Below are 12500 nucleotides of genomic sequence, written 5' to 3'. Positions count from 1 at the left end.
TTTTTGTTAACTAAACCATAAAAAAGCTGTTTTTGAAACTTGGAATAAATAAATATTAACCGAAATAAAATAAATTATATATACAATTTTACTTATTTTACATCAGCTAGGGGTCAAATAAATATTCTTTTTTTTTCATAAATTTCACATTCACTTTTTTCATAATTTAATGTACTTAAGAACTAAAACTCAAGTAAAATTGAAGAGACATTTAATAAAAACATTTGAATATCATCTAAGGAAATTGACAACATATTTACAAATTTGTACAATTTAAATAAAAACAGAATGTACATAAATAGCGAATTCAAGCAGTGTTAAAAATAAAGCTACACAGTTAAAAGTTATTAGTTCGCTTTACTTAAAGTGAGTAAACCCATTGCTTTTAAATGCTGATTTATAGTTCTGCGCTAAGCGCATGCATATGGTCTGGCGCAGCCTTCGCACGATCGCATAGCCCTCGCTGTGGCTGATGCTGACACGCACCTCTCAAAAAATGTAACCTCACGTTGCACAACGCATAGTGCAAGCTCTTTGATTGGTCGGCTTGGTAGCGCTGACAAGTGTGGGCGGGACCAATAGTCACGCAAACACATTGTAGCGAGTGTTTACAAGTGTTGAGTCCTGTGAACAGTGTTGGGGGTAGCACATTACAAGAAACGCGAGTTACGCAATAATATTACTTTTCAAATTAATGAGTAAAGTAACGCATTACTTTTCAAAATTAGGTAATAATACTTGAGTTACTTTTTACGCTTTAAAAAAATAGCTGAATTAAATGATCGTAGTCACGTTGAATCCCGCTATAAGAAAATGCAGGAACAGGCTGAAAGGAAGATGGCTGAGACTTTCCATTACATTTCTGTAATGGAAAAAATTCTTCTTATTTGGAACACATGGAAAAAAGGAAAAGGAAAGTCATATTATTTTTAATAAGACAGAAGTTGCAAACACATTGCTTTAAACTCTTTATTAATTTAAAATAAATTAATAAATAAAAAATTAAATTAACTTATTAACTTTATTAGCTGCTTTAATCTGTATATATGGCATGTACTGTATAGCTCTGTGGTCATGAAGTTCTCAGAAGATCACATTATCCTACGTTAATTTTTATATGTGTTTTAAGGTAAATGAAGGTTATACAATTTGTTGATTGCAGAGTTCCTCTATTTAAAAAAAAAACAAAAAAAAAAACAAGAAGGAAAAAAACCCTATGCAAGGTCTGAAAGAGATCAAGCCTCAAGCCCCTTTCACACATGCAGACCTTTCCGGAAAATTACTGGCAAAAAAAAAAAAGTCCTTTTTGAAAATACCGGTAAATTCGTTCTGGCTATTTTCCGGAAAGAGAAGTTGTAACATTGCCGGAATGCTGCGCTGTGTGAATGTAGAAGGAAGATTGCCGGAAAGAGCGCATGCACGTCTAGAACGTGCTGACGTAAGACGTCTGCTTTAGCCAATCAGAAAAGTCAGACGCGATTTATGATAATAAAAGCCTTTGAATATTTTCCCAGACGCATTTAGCTGCTAGAAGTTAGTCAGATAACGTTTATATGTTCTTTTTAATACCAACTGTGTAAATAATCATTGATAAGATGCTTATGATAAGCCGCAGTTTGTTTAACTTCAAGTTTTGCGTATGCCTGTGAAACAGCCTGTGTGCGCCAGCACACGCACATATTATGAACATCTCGACATGCAAAAGTGATTCTCCATATTATTTAATCGAAGTTGTTCACAATACTGCTCATCCACAGAGTTTGTGATGTGGTCAAATGTTTACAAATACAAGTGCAGCCGTTTAAGGCTCATTTGTGGTGAATGATGTCAGAATTTACCGGTATTTCGGAATGGATGTGTAAACGGTCTTTTCTGGAAAAATTCCATAACGTCCTCGCCTGTGTGAACAGCGCTTTTTTGAATATACCGGTATAGTCGTTCCGGAAATTTTCCGGATATTTACCAGTATCACTGTGTGAAAGGGGCTTCAGTCAGGTCAGAAAAAGTAACTCAAAAGTAACGTAACATTACTTACTATAAAAAGTTACTGAGTAGCGGAACTACAGTAGTTACTTTTTTGGGGAGTAACTTAATATTGTAATGCATTACTTTCTAAAGTAACTTTCGCCAGCACTGCCCGTGAAGGAACTCTAAATGTGTTTACCTTATTATTAATGTTGTTGCACATCCGCCAGTTCCCATCTCTGAATGAGCAAGTTTTAGCTACTTGTACATTAAGGTAGCGTTCAGAAAAAACAAAACACCAGCAATTTACAAAGAAACTCAACACAGAGAAACATGAATAAACCGACTCCCAGCTAGTGTTTCGGAAGTATTATTGCAGAGCAACACAAACAGCACGCAGAGGTATAAATGCACGGCTACGTGCAAGTCATGTGCCCTGGGTCACGCTGATAACTCGACACAGAAGTATTAAGCAGCCTTAAAGTAATTAGTTGACTTTACTTAAAGTGAGTAAACCTATTGCTTTTAAAGTGATTAGTTGTTTTTGCTTTAAAAAAAAGTGAGCAAACATCTTGCTTTAATTCATTAAGTAAATGAATTATTCATTAAGCAAATAAATAAAGAAATTTTTATTTATTTAATAAAGTTGTTTTATTTATGTGCATAACTATTGAAACAGTTCCAAGTTACACACAAAAAAATGTTGGGTTCCACAAAATTAATTTGGAATCAAGTTAAATTAATAGTTTTTGCAAATTTAAGATTGAATTTGGAATGAACTAGGGCTGCACAATGTATCGATTCAGCATCGATATCGCAATGTTTAAGTCCGCAACAGTCACATCGGAGGGATCTGCAATGTAGTCGGGATTATATTTAATCAGACTTTACAGTTAAGAACAAGATGGAGTCATTTAAATTTTAACCTTAGCGAGGAAGTTTATTATTTGCATGTGCTTTTAAGGTTTTTTGACTGTGTAAGCATTTCAAACTAATTTACACCATTTTGGTACAAAAAATAAAGGTTTGTAGCTTAAAGATAAATTGCACATTACATATTATTTACTCACTAAAATGATACAGCATTGTTGTTATTATTGTGTTTATACAGTGATTATTTAATTTCTATTTCTGAATACTGTTCGACTCTCCAGAAATCCTAAATCATTGTTTATTTGTTTGGGTTGTATTTAATTTTGTTGCATTTCTAATGATATTCAATGCAAATGTGCTCCCCATAGAGTCATCTCAAACGGTTTAAATTATGAATTCTTTACAAGCCATTTAAATTGTTTAGTGAAATTAAGTAATTTTTTATTGCAATATATATGTCAGTAAAAGAATATATTGTAATGCCAGTTTTTGTTTAATATCGTGCGGCCTTAGATTGAACATTAAACAATTAAGTTGTTCCCAAAAAAATGCCTCAAGAATTGTGTTTTTTCAGCTCATTTTAAATAAATAGTTTGAACTAACAGCAGTGTTTTATGTAAAACAGGTTTGCACACATTTTTAAAGTAAATTCAACTTTTAAGGCAATGGGTTTGCTCACTTTAAAGTTATGTAATCACTTTACAGTGCAGTAGAATTAACATTAACAAAACAGTGGTATTTGGATATTTTTTCTAATAAAATATCAAAATATAAATTAATAGTCTGAGAAGCAAAATAGTTTTAGTAATCAACCTAAAATATGTGTTACTTAACAAAGTGAAATAAAATAAATGCACATTTTTGTAGTTTTAAATGTTTAGTAGTCTATTTTATTTTACTTCTTAATTTAACTTACTTTATTAAAATACCCCCCCCCCCCCCTTGTAATAACTGACAAACTGTGTGGCCTTTGAAGCCTTCTGTGATGGCATTAAAAAAAACTGAAAGAGGAAGTGATCAAGACCCATCCTGCTCTGTGAGACAACAATGTTCATTTTGTGGTTTATATCTGAACCTTCTCCTTCACAGTTACGTAGAAAGAAGGTATGAAATGTTGCATGGTCCAAAATGAAGCAATTTAACAGTTACACCTTCCCCCGCAACAATGCACATTTAATCTGCTAATCTTGAGAATTCAGAGGAACAACATGAACCTGATGAATAATTTATGCAAGTAAGTTGTTTGCAGATGTTTCTTTTTAAACAACCACAGGGAGCATGACAGCTTACAATTTTTTTTGCTTTGACCTAGCCAGACAAAGAGCGGCATAAATCTGATTTCTTTACTTCCTTTGACATTTATGTTCACACACATCTGTATTACTGCTGCTAATATTTATGATTTATGAGTTGAACACAAACTATAGTGGATGCCATCCTTCAACTGCATGTTAAAGACAGACGTCAAAATTATTTTATTATTTATATTATTAGTGATCAGTAATCAATAATCACAGAAATATTGCGTTTCTGTTATGCAGAGGTTGAAACTAAATTAAAAAACAATAATAAAAACATTTTACTATCTTTGATTTTTCTTGAATGTCTTATATGGTCAACAAGACTGTATGTATTTGATCAAATTCAGTGATTAAATTAATACAGTAATATAGCTGCTAAAGTTTTTTAGCATCATTACTTCACATTTTGTGTCATGTGATCTATTTATATATATTAATTCAATATGCATAAATCTTAAAAAAAAACATTTCTTATAATCAATGTTGACAGAAATACTATGTTTGTAGAATTATAAATGTTTTATTTATTTTTTAATCAGCTTACTGCATGCTTTCTATACAAATATATTTATTTATTTCAAAACCAAATGATGACATTGATGCATTCTGAAGCATCTTTGTAAGTTACAGTGTCAGTATCATGTTGTCAAGTGAATGCAAAGCGGTTTTAAAACCCACTCAGCTCCTGTAAACCAAAGCTAAGGCCACAGAAATGGAAATAAAGGAGGTTGAAATAGAGATCAGGTGGCACACATCTGTCAGGCTCTGTTAACACTGGTGTGTGTGTGTGGATGAGGGGAGTGAGGGTTTACTCTACTGGAGGTATTGTTCTTTTGTTGACGAGCAAACGTTGCTTGCGTCAGACTGAGGTCCATAGGGGTTTAAGATTGTTTTGCTTTATTCCAGACAGTGAGCCAGATTTTCACGTGACTCCACTGTTCTATTACTGCAAAATAACACGCCAGAGGAAACGTAGATTTGAGATTATCAATGCTTGGGCTTGTTTAAAGCTATTTTGCTTTTTTAGTGTAATATCAGTATGGCGTCTTACTAATGTCCCCTGTGTTAGAGTCGTAAGATGTTATGCAACCAAATTTTATACAAATTTAGCTAAAGGCCTTACTTCAGCTTGCGCACTTAGTTTGCTATTTGTTTGTACATCAGGAAGTCCAATAGGGTCTACCGTTCAGAAGATTTTGGGGCTTTTAAAGTAAAAAAAAAAAGAATAAATTAATGCTTTTATTCTACATGGATATATTAAATTGTGACAGAGATTTCAGTTCATTTTTCCAGCTTTGGTGGCAGACCTTTACGCAGATCTTCCAACCTATGGTAACCAATAACCTTTGCCGTTATGTCAAGGACAAATGTCGCGAGCGCAGTATTACATGTCGAGAGCACATTCATGTAATACAAGCGTGCAAATCTCTTTGCTTGCACACCAATTCCTCTGTTTGTGCTCAAAACTTCTTGTGTGCTCTTAAATAAAAGCTGTTGAGGTGCTATTTAGTGCATTTATGTATCGAGTACACTACCGCTAAAAGTTTACGGTCATGTTTTTTTGTTTTTTTCTTTTTTTAAGGAAAAATTTCTTCTGTTCATCGAGGCAGCATTTATTAAATGTAAAAACAATTGTTAAATATTTATTAAAAGTTTAAACAACTGCTTTCATATTGTATGTAGTTTTAAATGAAATTATTACGCCAGTCGTTATTAGTGATTATTATCATTTTATTATATATTAATATTATTTTTCTTCAGCTATAATGCAGAACAGGCAGACCAAGGCCCAATCCCAATTCTATTTTTGTACCCCTTCCCCTTCCCTTTCTCTTTGGCCCTTGAAACAGTGTGAAGGGGAAGGGCTTCAAAATTTACCGCTTAGAAATGGGACAGCACCTGTACACGTCATCATATGTCATGGCAAGCTCTTACTTCATGTGAAATTGACGATCGTGACTGCTATTCCAGTTGCTTTATTTTTTGGTGTTTATCTTCTGGAAATCACTGAAGGCATATATAATGGTATCATAAAGATATAATGCGGCAAAAAGATCATAACTGTATTGTGCATTTACATAGTAGTCATATTCATAAATACAGAAAAAACAACATTAACATTATAGCAGACACTGTAAAAAGCTCATTCCCAGCCACTAGACATTACTGACAGAGTATTCGAGTGTCACTGAGTGTCAGAATGTTGTGGAACTGCTGTACAGGATATATGATTATGGATTATAGATAGCGAAATTTTATGTTTTTTATTTTAGCAGGGTTTTTTTTTTAAACATGACATAAAACGCTGTTATGAATGTATTAAAATATATGCTTGTTTGTTGTAAAAATTTGTAATAATGACAAAAATACAAATTTGTAGATCTCCTTATCTCCGGGTGCAGCTATACTGCCTTTGTGGCTGGTGTATTCTGTCAAATTTTCCTACCCCTTGCTTTTATGTGTGATCCTGAAAAATCTCAGTTTCGAGTGCTATCAAACCTTTCCCCTTAGCCCTGCGCATCAAGCTAAAGAGAATTGGAACACCCCTACCCCTTCACGTGAACGCACAAAACAAAGGGTAGGGCGAAGGGGATGGGTTAACTGGTACAATTGTGATTGGGCCCAAAATGTAAGGCCTAGAGACTTGATACTTGGTCAGATGCTACTCCGATACAATGACTCGTCCAAATTGGCCCATAGGTGGCACTATGGTGCCAAAGCCTAAAATTTCAGACATGTTTGGCTGCCATTCGTAGACCATCTGTCATAAACTCAAAAACGTTGTATATTTGAAATCCTTGGCGCATGACAGTTTATATCCCATTAGGACTGTACAATGCACCATTTTTCTGCACCATTTTTACATCGGGATTTGTCCAAAACCTACTTTTGCGAACTAGTCATAGTTGCTTTTATTACTATTACCATTAATAATAATAATGATAATGATAATAATTAATATTAGAGTGATTTCTGAAAACAATGAAGACTGGAGTAATAAAGCTGAAGCTGAAAATTCATCATTAAAATCACTTGAATAAATTAATAAATTATAAACTTCTTTTGAACAGTTCTTTTGTAAAGCAAAAATATTTTACAATTTACAATTTGCACTGCATTTTTGATTAAATAAATGCAGCCTTGGTGAGCAGGAAAAAATTATTTTAAAACATTTAAATATCCTACTGACCCCAAAGGTAGTGTATGACCCTAACATTTATTAAATTTGCTAGGAATATTTATGAATGTCTTCAATAGACCTACAGAACAGCATTGATGCGTCTTGAAGTAAAGTGAATAAGACATAAACTCCAGCAAGATAATGTAATTGTATGCAGAACTGTCAGCCTGATCTCACGAGGAAACGTTAGTATTTTACGTTTTGTCAGTTTAGTGTCTAATTTGTACAAATTAGCATGAGTTCAGTCTTGTGAAAATGTACGACTTTAAAAAGGAGGCGTGGCACCAAACCCCACCCCTAACCCCAACCGTCATTGGGTGATGAGCAAATCATACTAAATTGTACAAATCAGATTGTAAGAATTCATACGAATTAGCCACTAAATCAATAAGTTAAGAATTGCCATGAGATTGCATTGGAACTGTAGACCTTATCTTTAAATAAAGTTTAATTATGGAAATTGTTCATAGTAACTGAAAGCTACGATGTGCTTGCTGGCTTCACGCATTGCGCAGCCCTGTCAGTCAGTCAGTCAGTCAGTCAGTCAGTCAGTCAGCATGTCACCTTAAAGGGTTAAACAAATAACTCACAGCACTTCTACGATTACAGAAAAACTCGCTCTGTTATAATTCACTTACATTTTTAAACATTTTGTTGCGATTATAACCCACTATTTAAAAAAAAAACAATTAAATGTTTTGTATGAGAAGCTGTAATGTAGCCATTGCGGGAATGAATTTTAGTTTTGTAAGAATAAATGCAACGGAAACCATGCATTTATATTTAAATATATCCTAAAGTGTAATATATGCTGTTCATTTAACTTTAAGTTGCACATAATGACTGTTGTCAGTATTAATAATAATGTCTTATGAAAACATATTTGAATGATTTTTAGAGAATCATGTAACCGTAAAGACTAAAGGAATAATAAATTGATCTTTACCACCACAGAAATAAATGACATTTTACGGTATGTTAAAATGGAAAACAGTTATTTAAAATAATGATAATATAGAAGACTGAAAAAATATTTTTCCCATTTAAATCTGCTATTTTGTTTTTGCTATTTTTGCTTTATGTAGTACAAAAACAAATTGTTTTTTGGGGTGGGGGACAGTGGGATCAGGAAATGAAAGGAGAAGGGCTGTAACTTTCTTTACCCACATAAGCACCACGTCTCAACATGTAGGAGCATGTGTACTAACCCCAGGCCAACAGAAACTGTGAATTTTTTTTTTTGGGCAAGTATTTTATACTTTAATAGTTAACTAAATTTATGCATTGCTTGACATGTCATATCAGTAACATACATTTTTATGCTGATGGCAAATAGGGCAAATAATAATGATCTTAATGCGGTTAGTGTCACTATATAACACAACTCATCTCATTCGTGACAGAATAGCTCTATTTGTTGCATTTCCCAATGACACATTCTTCTTTCTTAGAGGAAGGTACAAATATAAGATACGGCTACGAAAGAGGAAGTATAACAAGTCTAGCTGCGTTTCTTGTTTGTTGGTGTTAATTAGTTTCTCTGTTTGCGTCAGTCACAATGTTGTCCTTGTGTTGTCATCATGTGTTGTCCTTGCCAGGGTAACTCATTTAAGTCGAGGGAAAGAAGCTACAGGCCATGCAGTTGTTGTATTGGGGATGCTGGCACATCTAAAAATAAGCTTTTGACACTTGACTGTGTTTCCACTTTGCGCTGTCACAACTGAACTGCAACCGTGACATGGAGACAGAAATAGTCTGATGAAGACTGTGGAGCCCAGTGAACATGATTTGAGTCATGAAATCCACTCAGAAAGAGGAAAAGCTAATCCTAGAGGCTCCATGTCCACTCCAGCTGCTGTAGGAGACTGCAAGGATTCAGTAGTTGAGGCGATTTTAAAACAATTGTACTTTTTTGCAACAATTCAAATAAAAATGTGAACTGATTGAATCTTGACTAGAAAGAGATTCATCACTGATTCAAAATATTCGTGAATTTGAGTGCATCGATTATAGATTTTGGTTGTGCGATTATAGTCTGAGCAATAATCATGGTTTTATAGTTATCACAATTATCATGCAGTCATTAATTTTAAAACATTACTCTTTAGAAAATCACTTAAACTCTTTATATTTTAAAATGTTGTTTATTGCTGCTTAGTAACCAAGTAATACTGCACAAAATAATAATTTAAAACAACCAGTAGTCCGGTTCTTTTTGGACTTAAAAATAAAAGAAAAAGAAGGTTTTGGCATTTAAACATACGTAATCATTTTACACTAACGATAAACGACAGAAAAATGAATAAAAAAATAAGTAAATAAAACGTGTTTGTCTAATGTAAATCTAGTAACATATAAGCCTTGTATTTCCCTTAACAATATTATTAATTTGTTTGGTATTTTCATTTTGTATTTTTTTTTTCTTTGGAGTACAAATTTTTGTATGAAGCTGAATGGTCAGTTAATGTTATGTGGTTTGCACGCCGCATGCGCGTCGCTGTCATTATGCTCGCAAGAAAAAAAGTATTCTGTTTTTGTGTGCGCAAGATTGTTATGTGAACGGCCCTCAGTTAATAGCCTCAGCCAAGGCTTTTTCAGTTTATTCCTGACAATTTGCTTTTGTATAGTGTTATTATTATTAGTAGTAGTAATTATTATATGCTATTTATATTTTTTAAATTAAAAACAAGCTTAGATTTGCCCACCTGTCAGGTTTTGGACCATATGGGGCAAAGCATGTGTATTAGGACATAACTCAGTTGTTTGACCACACTTCGTTATTATTGTTCATTTATTTGTTTGCTGGAAATTAGAACTGAATTTTGAAATAGTTTTGAAACAAATCCTTGCACTTAACTAACGAAATTAATTATTTTTAGGCTAATGGATGTCTCGGCGTACAAGAAGTTTCCCTATCCACAAGAGTGAAAGTGAAAGTAAATAATGAGGAGGCTCATCTCTCATTCTCACGCTGTAGATGCTCTGTTTAACTGTGTTTTTTTTGCTAGTGAAATGCTCAGTTTTTTAACTTACAAAGTCCGTCATGTAAATAGCAAATGAGCTATGGCGCGACGCATCTTACTCTTAAAGGGAATGGGAGATGAGACTCTGAAACAAACCAAAACATCAAAACACACCTATAAATCGTTTATAAAATAAGCCTAACCCTTTTAGACCATGTGCCACGGTGCAAAGCAGATTTTTCCGTCCTTAAAATACCAAAAGTGGATTCTGACACGCCCTTATTGGTTTTGCGCCCTGCGCTTTGCACTTTGCGCATGGATGGTCAAAATAGAGCTCCAATTATATTGGTATTTGTCAGGGCATTTATACATAATTTTCCACAGGATAAGGGATTTTTAAATGTGCCATAATGTGCATTGATTCAATATGTTAAATTGGTCTCTAATATTTGTCATAGTTATGTGTTGTGAGTAAATTATAGGCTAAATTATAATTATATCTGACAAAAGCGACCGACAGAGATTATCTGGCTTTAATGTGAATGAGAACAAAAGCAGGAGACTTCTACTCTTTATTATAGAAAGCCTAAGTGATGTGACAAAATACATAAACATGTAATAAACAAGGTTTGCATGTGTTTGTTGCCTCATTACAAACATACTCAAATGTCCAATTTCACAATATGCACATTAAACTAACAAAAGATACATTTAAACAGACCTTGTGCCTCTTCGGTTGACACTTTCAAAATAGGGTCCCACACACATAGCATGTTTAATGCAAGCTTTGATATAGTTAAATATAAGCAAAAAGATTGTTGTAATCTGACTATTAAACCATGAATAGTCAAATGCAGCCTTAGGTGTGCTTATTAATATTTCCATGTGCAAACCAACAGTCTGTGTTTTGTTCAGAAAGTCCTGTCTTTCACCAGGATTTTTCTCTTCAAACTATGGTGTTTTAGGCTCATGGTATGCCATTTTAACTCTTATTTTCATTCAGCCATGCCTTGGAATATCCAGATTTTCGTTCTATGGCATACTTTGGTTGGTTACTGAAATAAATGTGATTGACTAGCTGTGCTTCCGCTGCGCACACGTTTTATTAGCTTAACAGCGGTTTGTTTCAAAGGTAAATATAAAAGCACGTTGGAGAATGCATGATTGCCTGTCATAAATGTTAACTGAATACATCTGCTTAGTTTGCTCAGTCTATTGTGCCCTTCATGCATAACATCATGACTCGGGCACTGGGTTAAAGTGCTAAGCCACCAAATTCTGCCTTTGCGTCAGCACTTTTTTTATTTGCACAATGTATTTTTGTAATGTTTTAATTGTATGACAAATGTGGAAGTTTAATACTTACTGTAATTCCTCAGCTGAACGGAAGTGTCGAGAAATGTAAGCGTTGTAAGCCTTGCGGCTGTATAAGGGCTCAAAAAGTCAGACCTGAAACAGAAAGCCACCTCTACTGTACGTCTTTGACACTGACACTGTATAGTTACATCCAATACCTTCGAGTCTTTGAGAAGCGCTCAGGTTTGGTGAAAAACGATCATTATGAAGTCCTCTCTGGCCTACATTATCAGTTTCAAAAGACAAGACTTGTCAATGCCACTCCCTCTTCTTCTTTTGGAAGTGTGTTTCTGCCCTGAGGTCGTGAAATGTTCTTCTCTCTTCTTCTGGAGAGATTGGGCTCGTAATCTGTCTGTTTATCTGTGTGTCTTTGTAGAGGTTTACTAACGAGGACCACCTGGCTGTCCACAAACACAAACATGAAATGACGCTGAAGTTCGGACCCGCCAGAACGGACTCAGTCATCATTGCAGGTATTTCACAACCAGGCAATATAGTGTAATCTAGTTCAGATGTATTAATTTTTCATATAATAAAGTGGTGCCAGAATGACTTCAGATCCCCAAAAGAATAACTCTGTTTTTGATCTATTAGTAATATAATGTCTTTGGTAAACATAACTTGACAATTATTGTTTCACACTAGAATGTAAATTACATTCACGTATAGAAAATAAGATTCTTAAAGTTGTGTTTTTTATAAAACATGTGTTTTTAATAAGTAACTAGACAAGAATGTTTGAGTGCAAGCCTGCCTAGATGTTTTTTGTAGAACAGAACATTCAGGTATCACTGAGTTTACAGCAGACTTTATTTTACTCATTATAGGAAAATTCCTATTATAAACCCCCGTTTGGAAGGT

The 12500-nt window shown here is 34.0% G+C and overlaps 1 protein-coding gene across 2 annotated transcripts in view; it reads left to right on the top strand.

Annotated features, from left to right (window-relative positions):
- The window catches only part of atf7a (activating transcription factor 7a), a 51600-nt gene that overhangs the window by 16984 nt on the left and 22116 nt on the right, over positions 1-12500 (top strand). For both annotated transcript variants that reach the window (XM_073938619.1, NM_001030205.1), the window contains 1 exon segment: positions 12016-12112. Coding sequence is in view for 1 of the 2 variants with exons in the window: in NM_001030205.1 (NP_001025376.1) it covers positions 12016-12112 (97 nt within the window). In the remaining variant the exon portion in view is untranslated.

The sequence above is a fragment of the Danio rerio genome, chromosome 23, assembly GCF_049306965.1.
Source record: "Danio rerio strain Tuebingen ecotype United States chromosome 23, GRCz12tu, whole genome shotgun sequence".
In the NCBI taxonomy this organism is placed as follows: Eukaryota; Metazoa; Chordata; class Actinopteri; order Cypriniformes; family Danionidae; genus Danio; species Danio rerio.
Note: the sequence above shows the minus strand (reverse complement) of the source record. Positions and strands in the feature narration are given on the sequence as shown.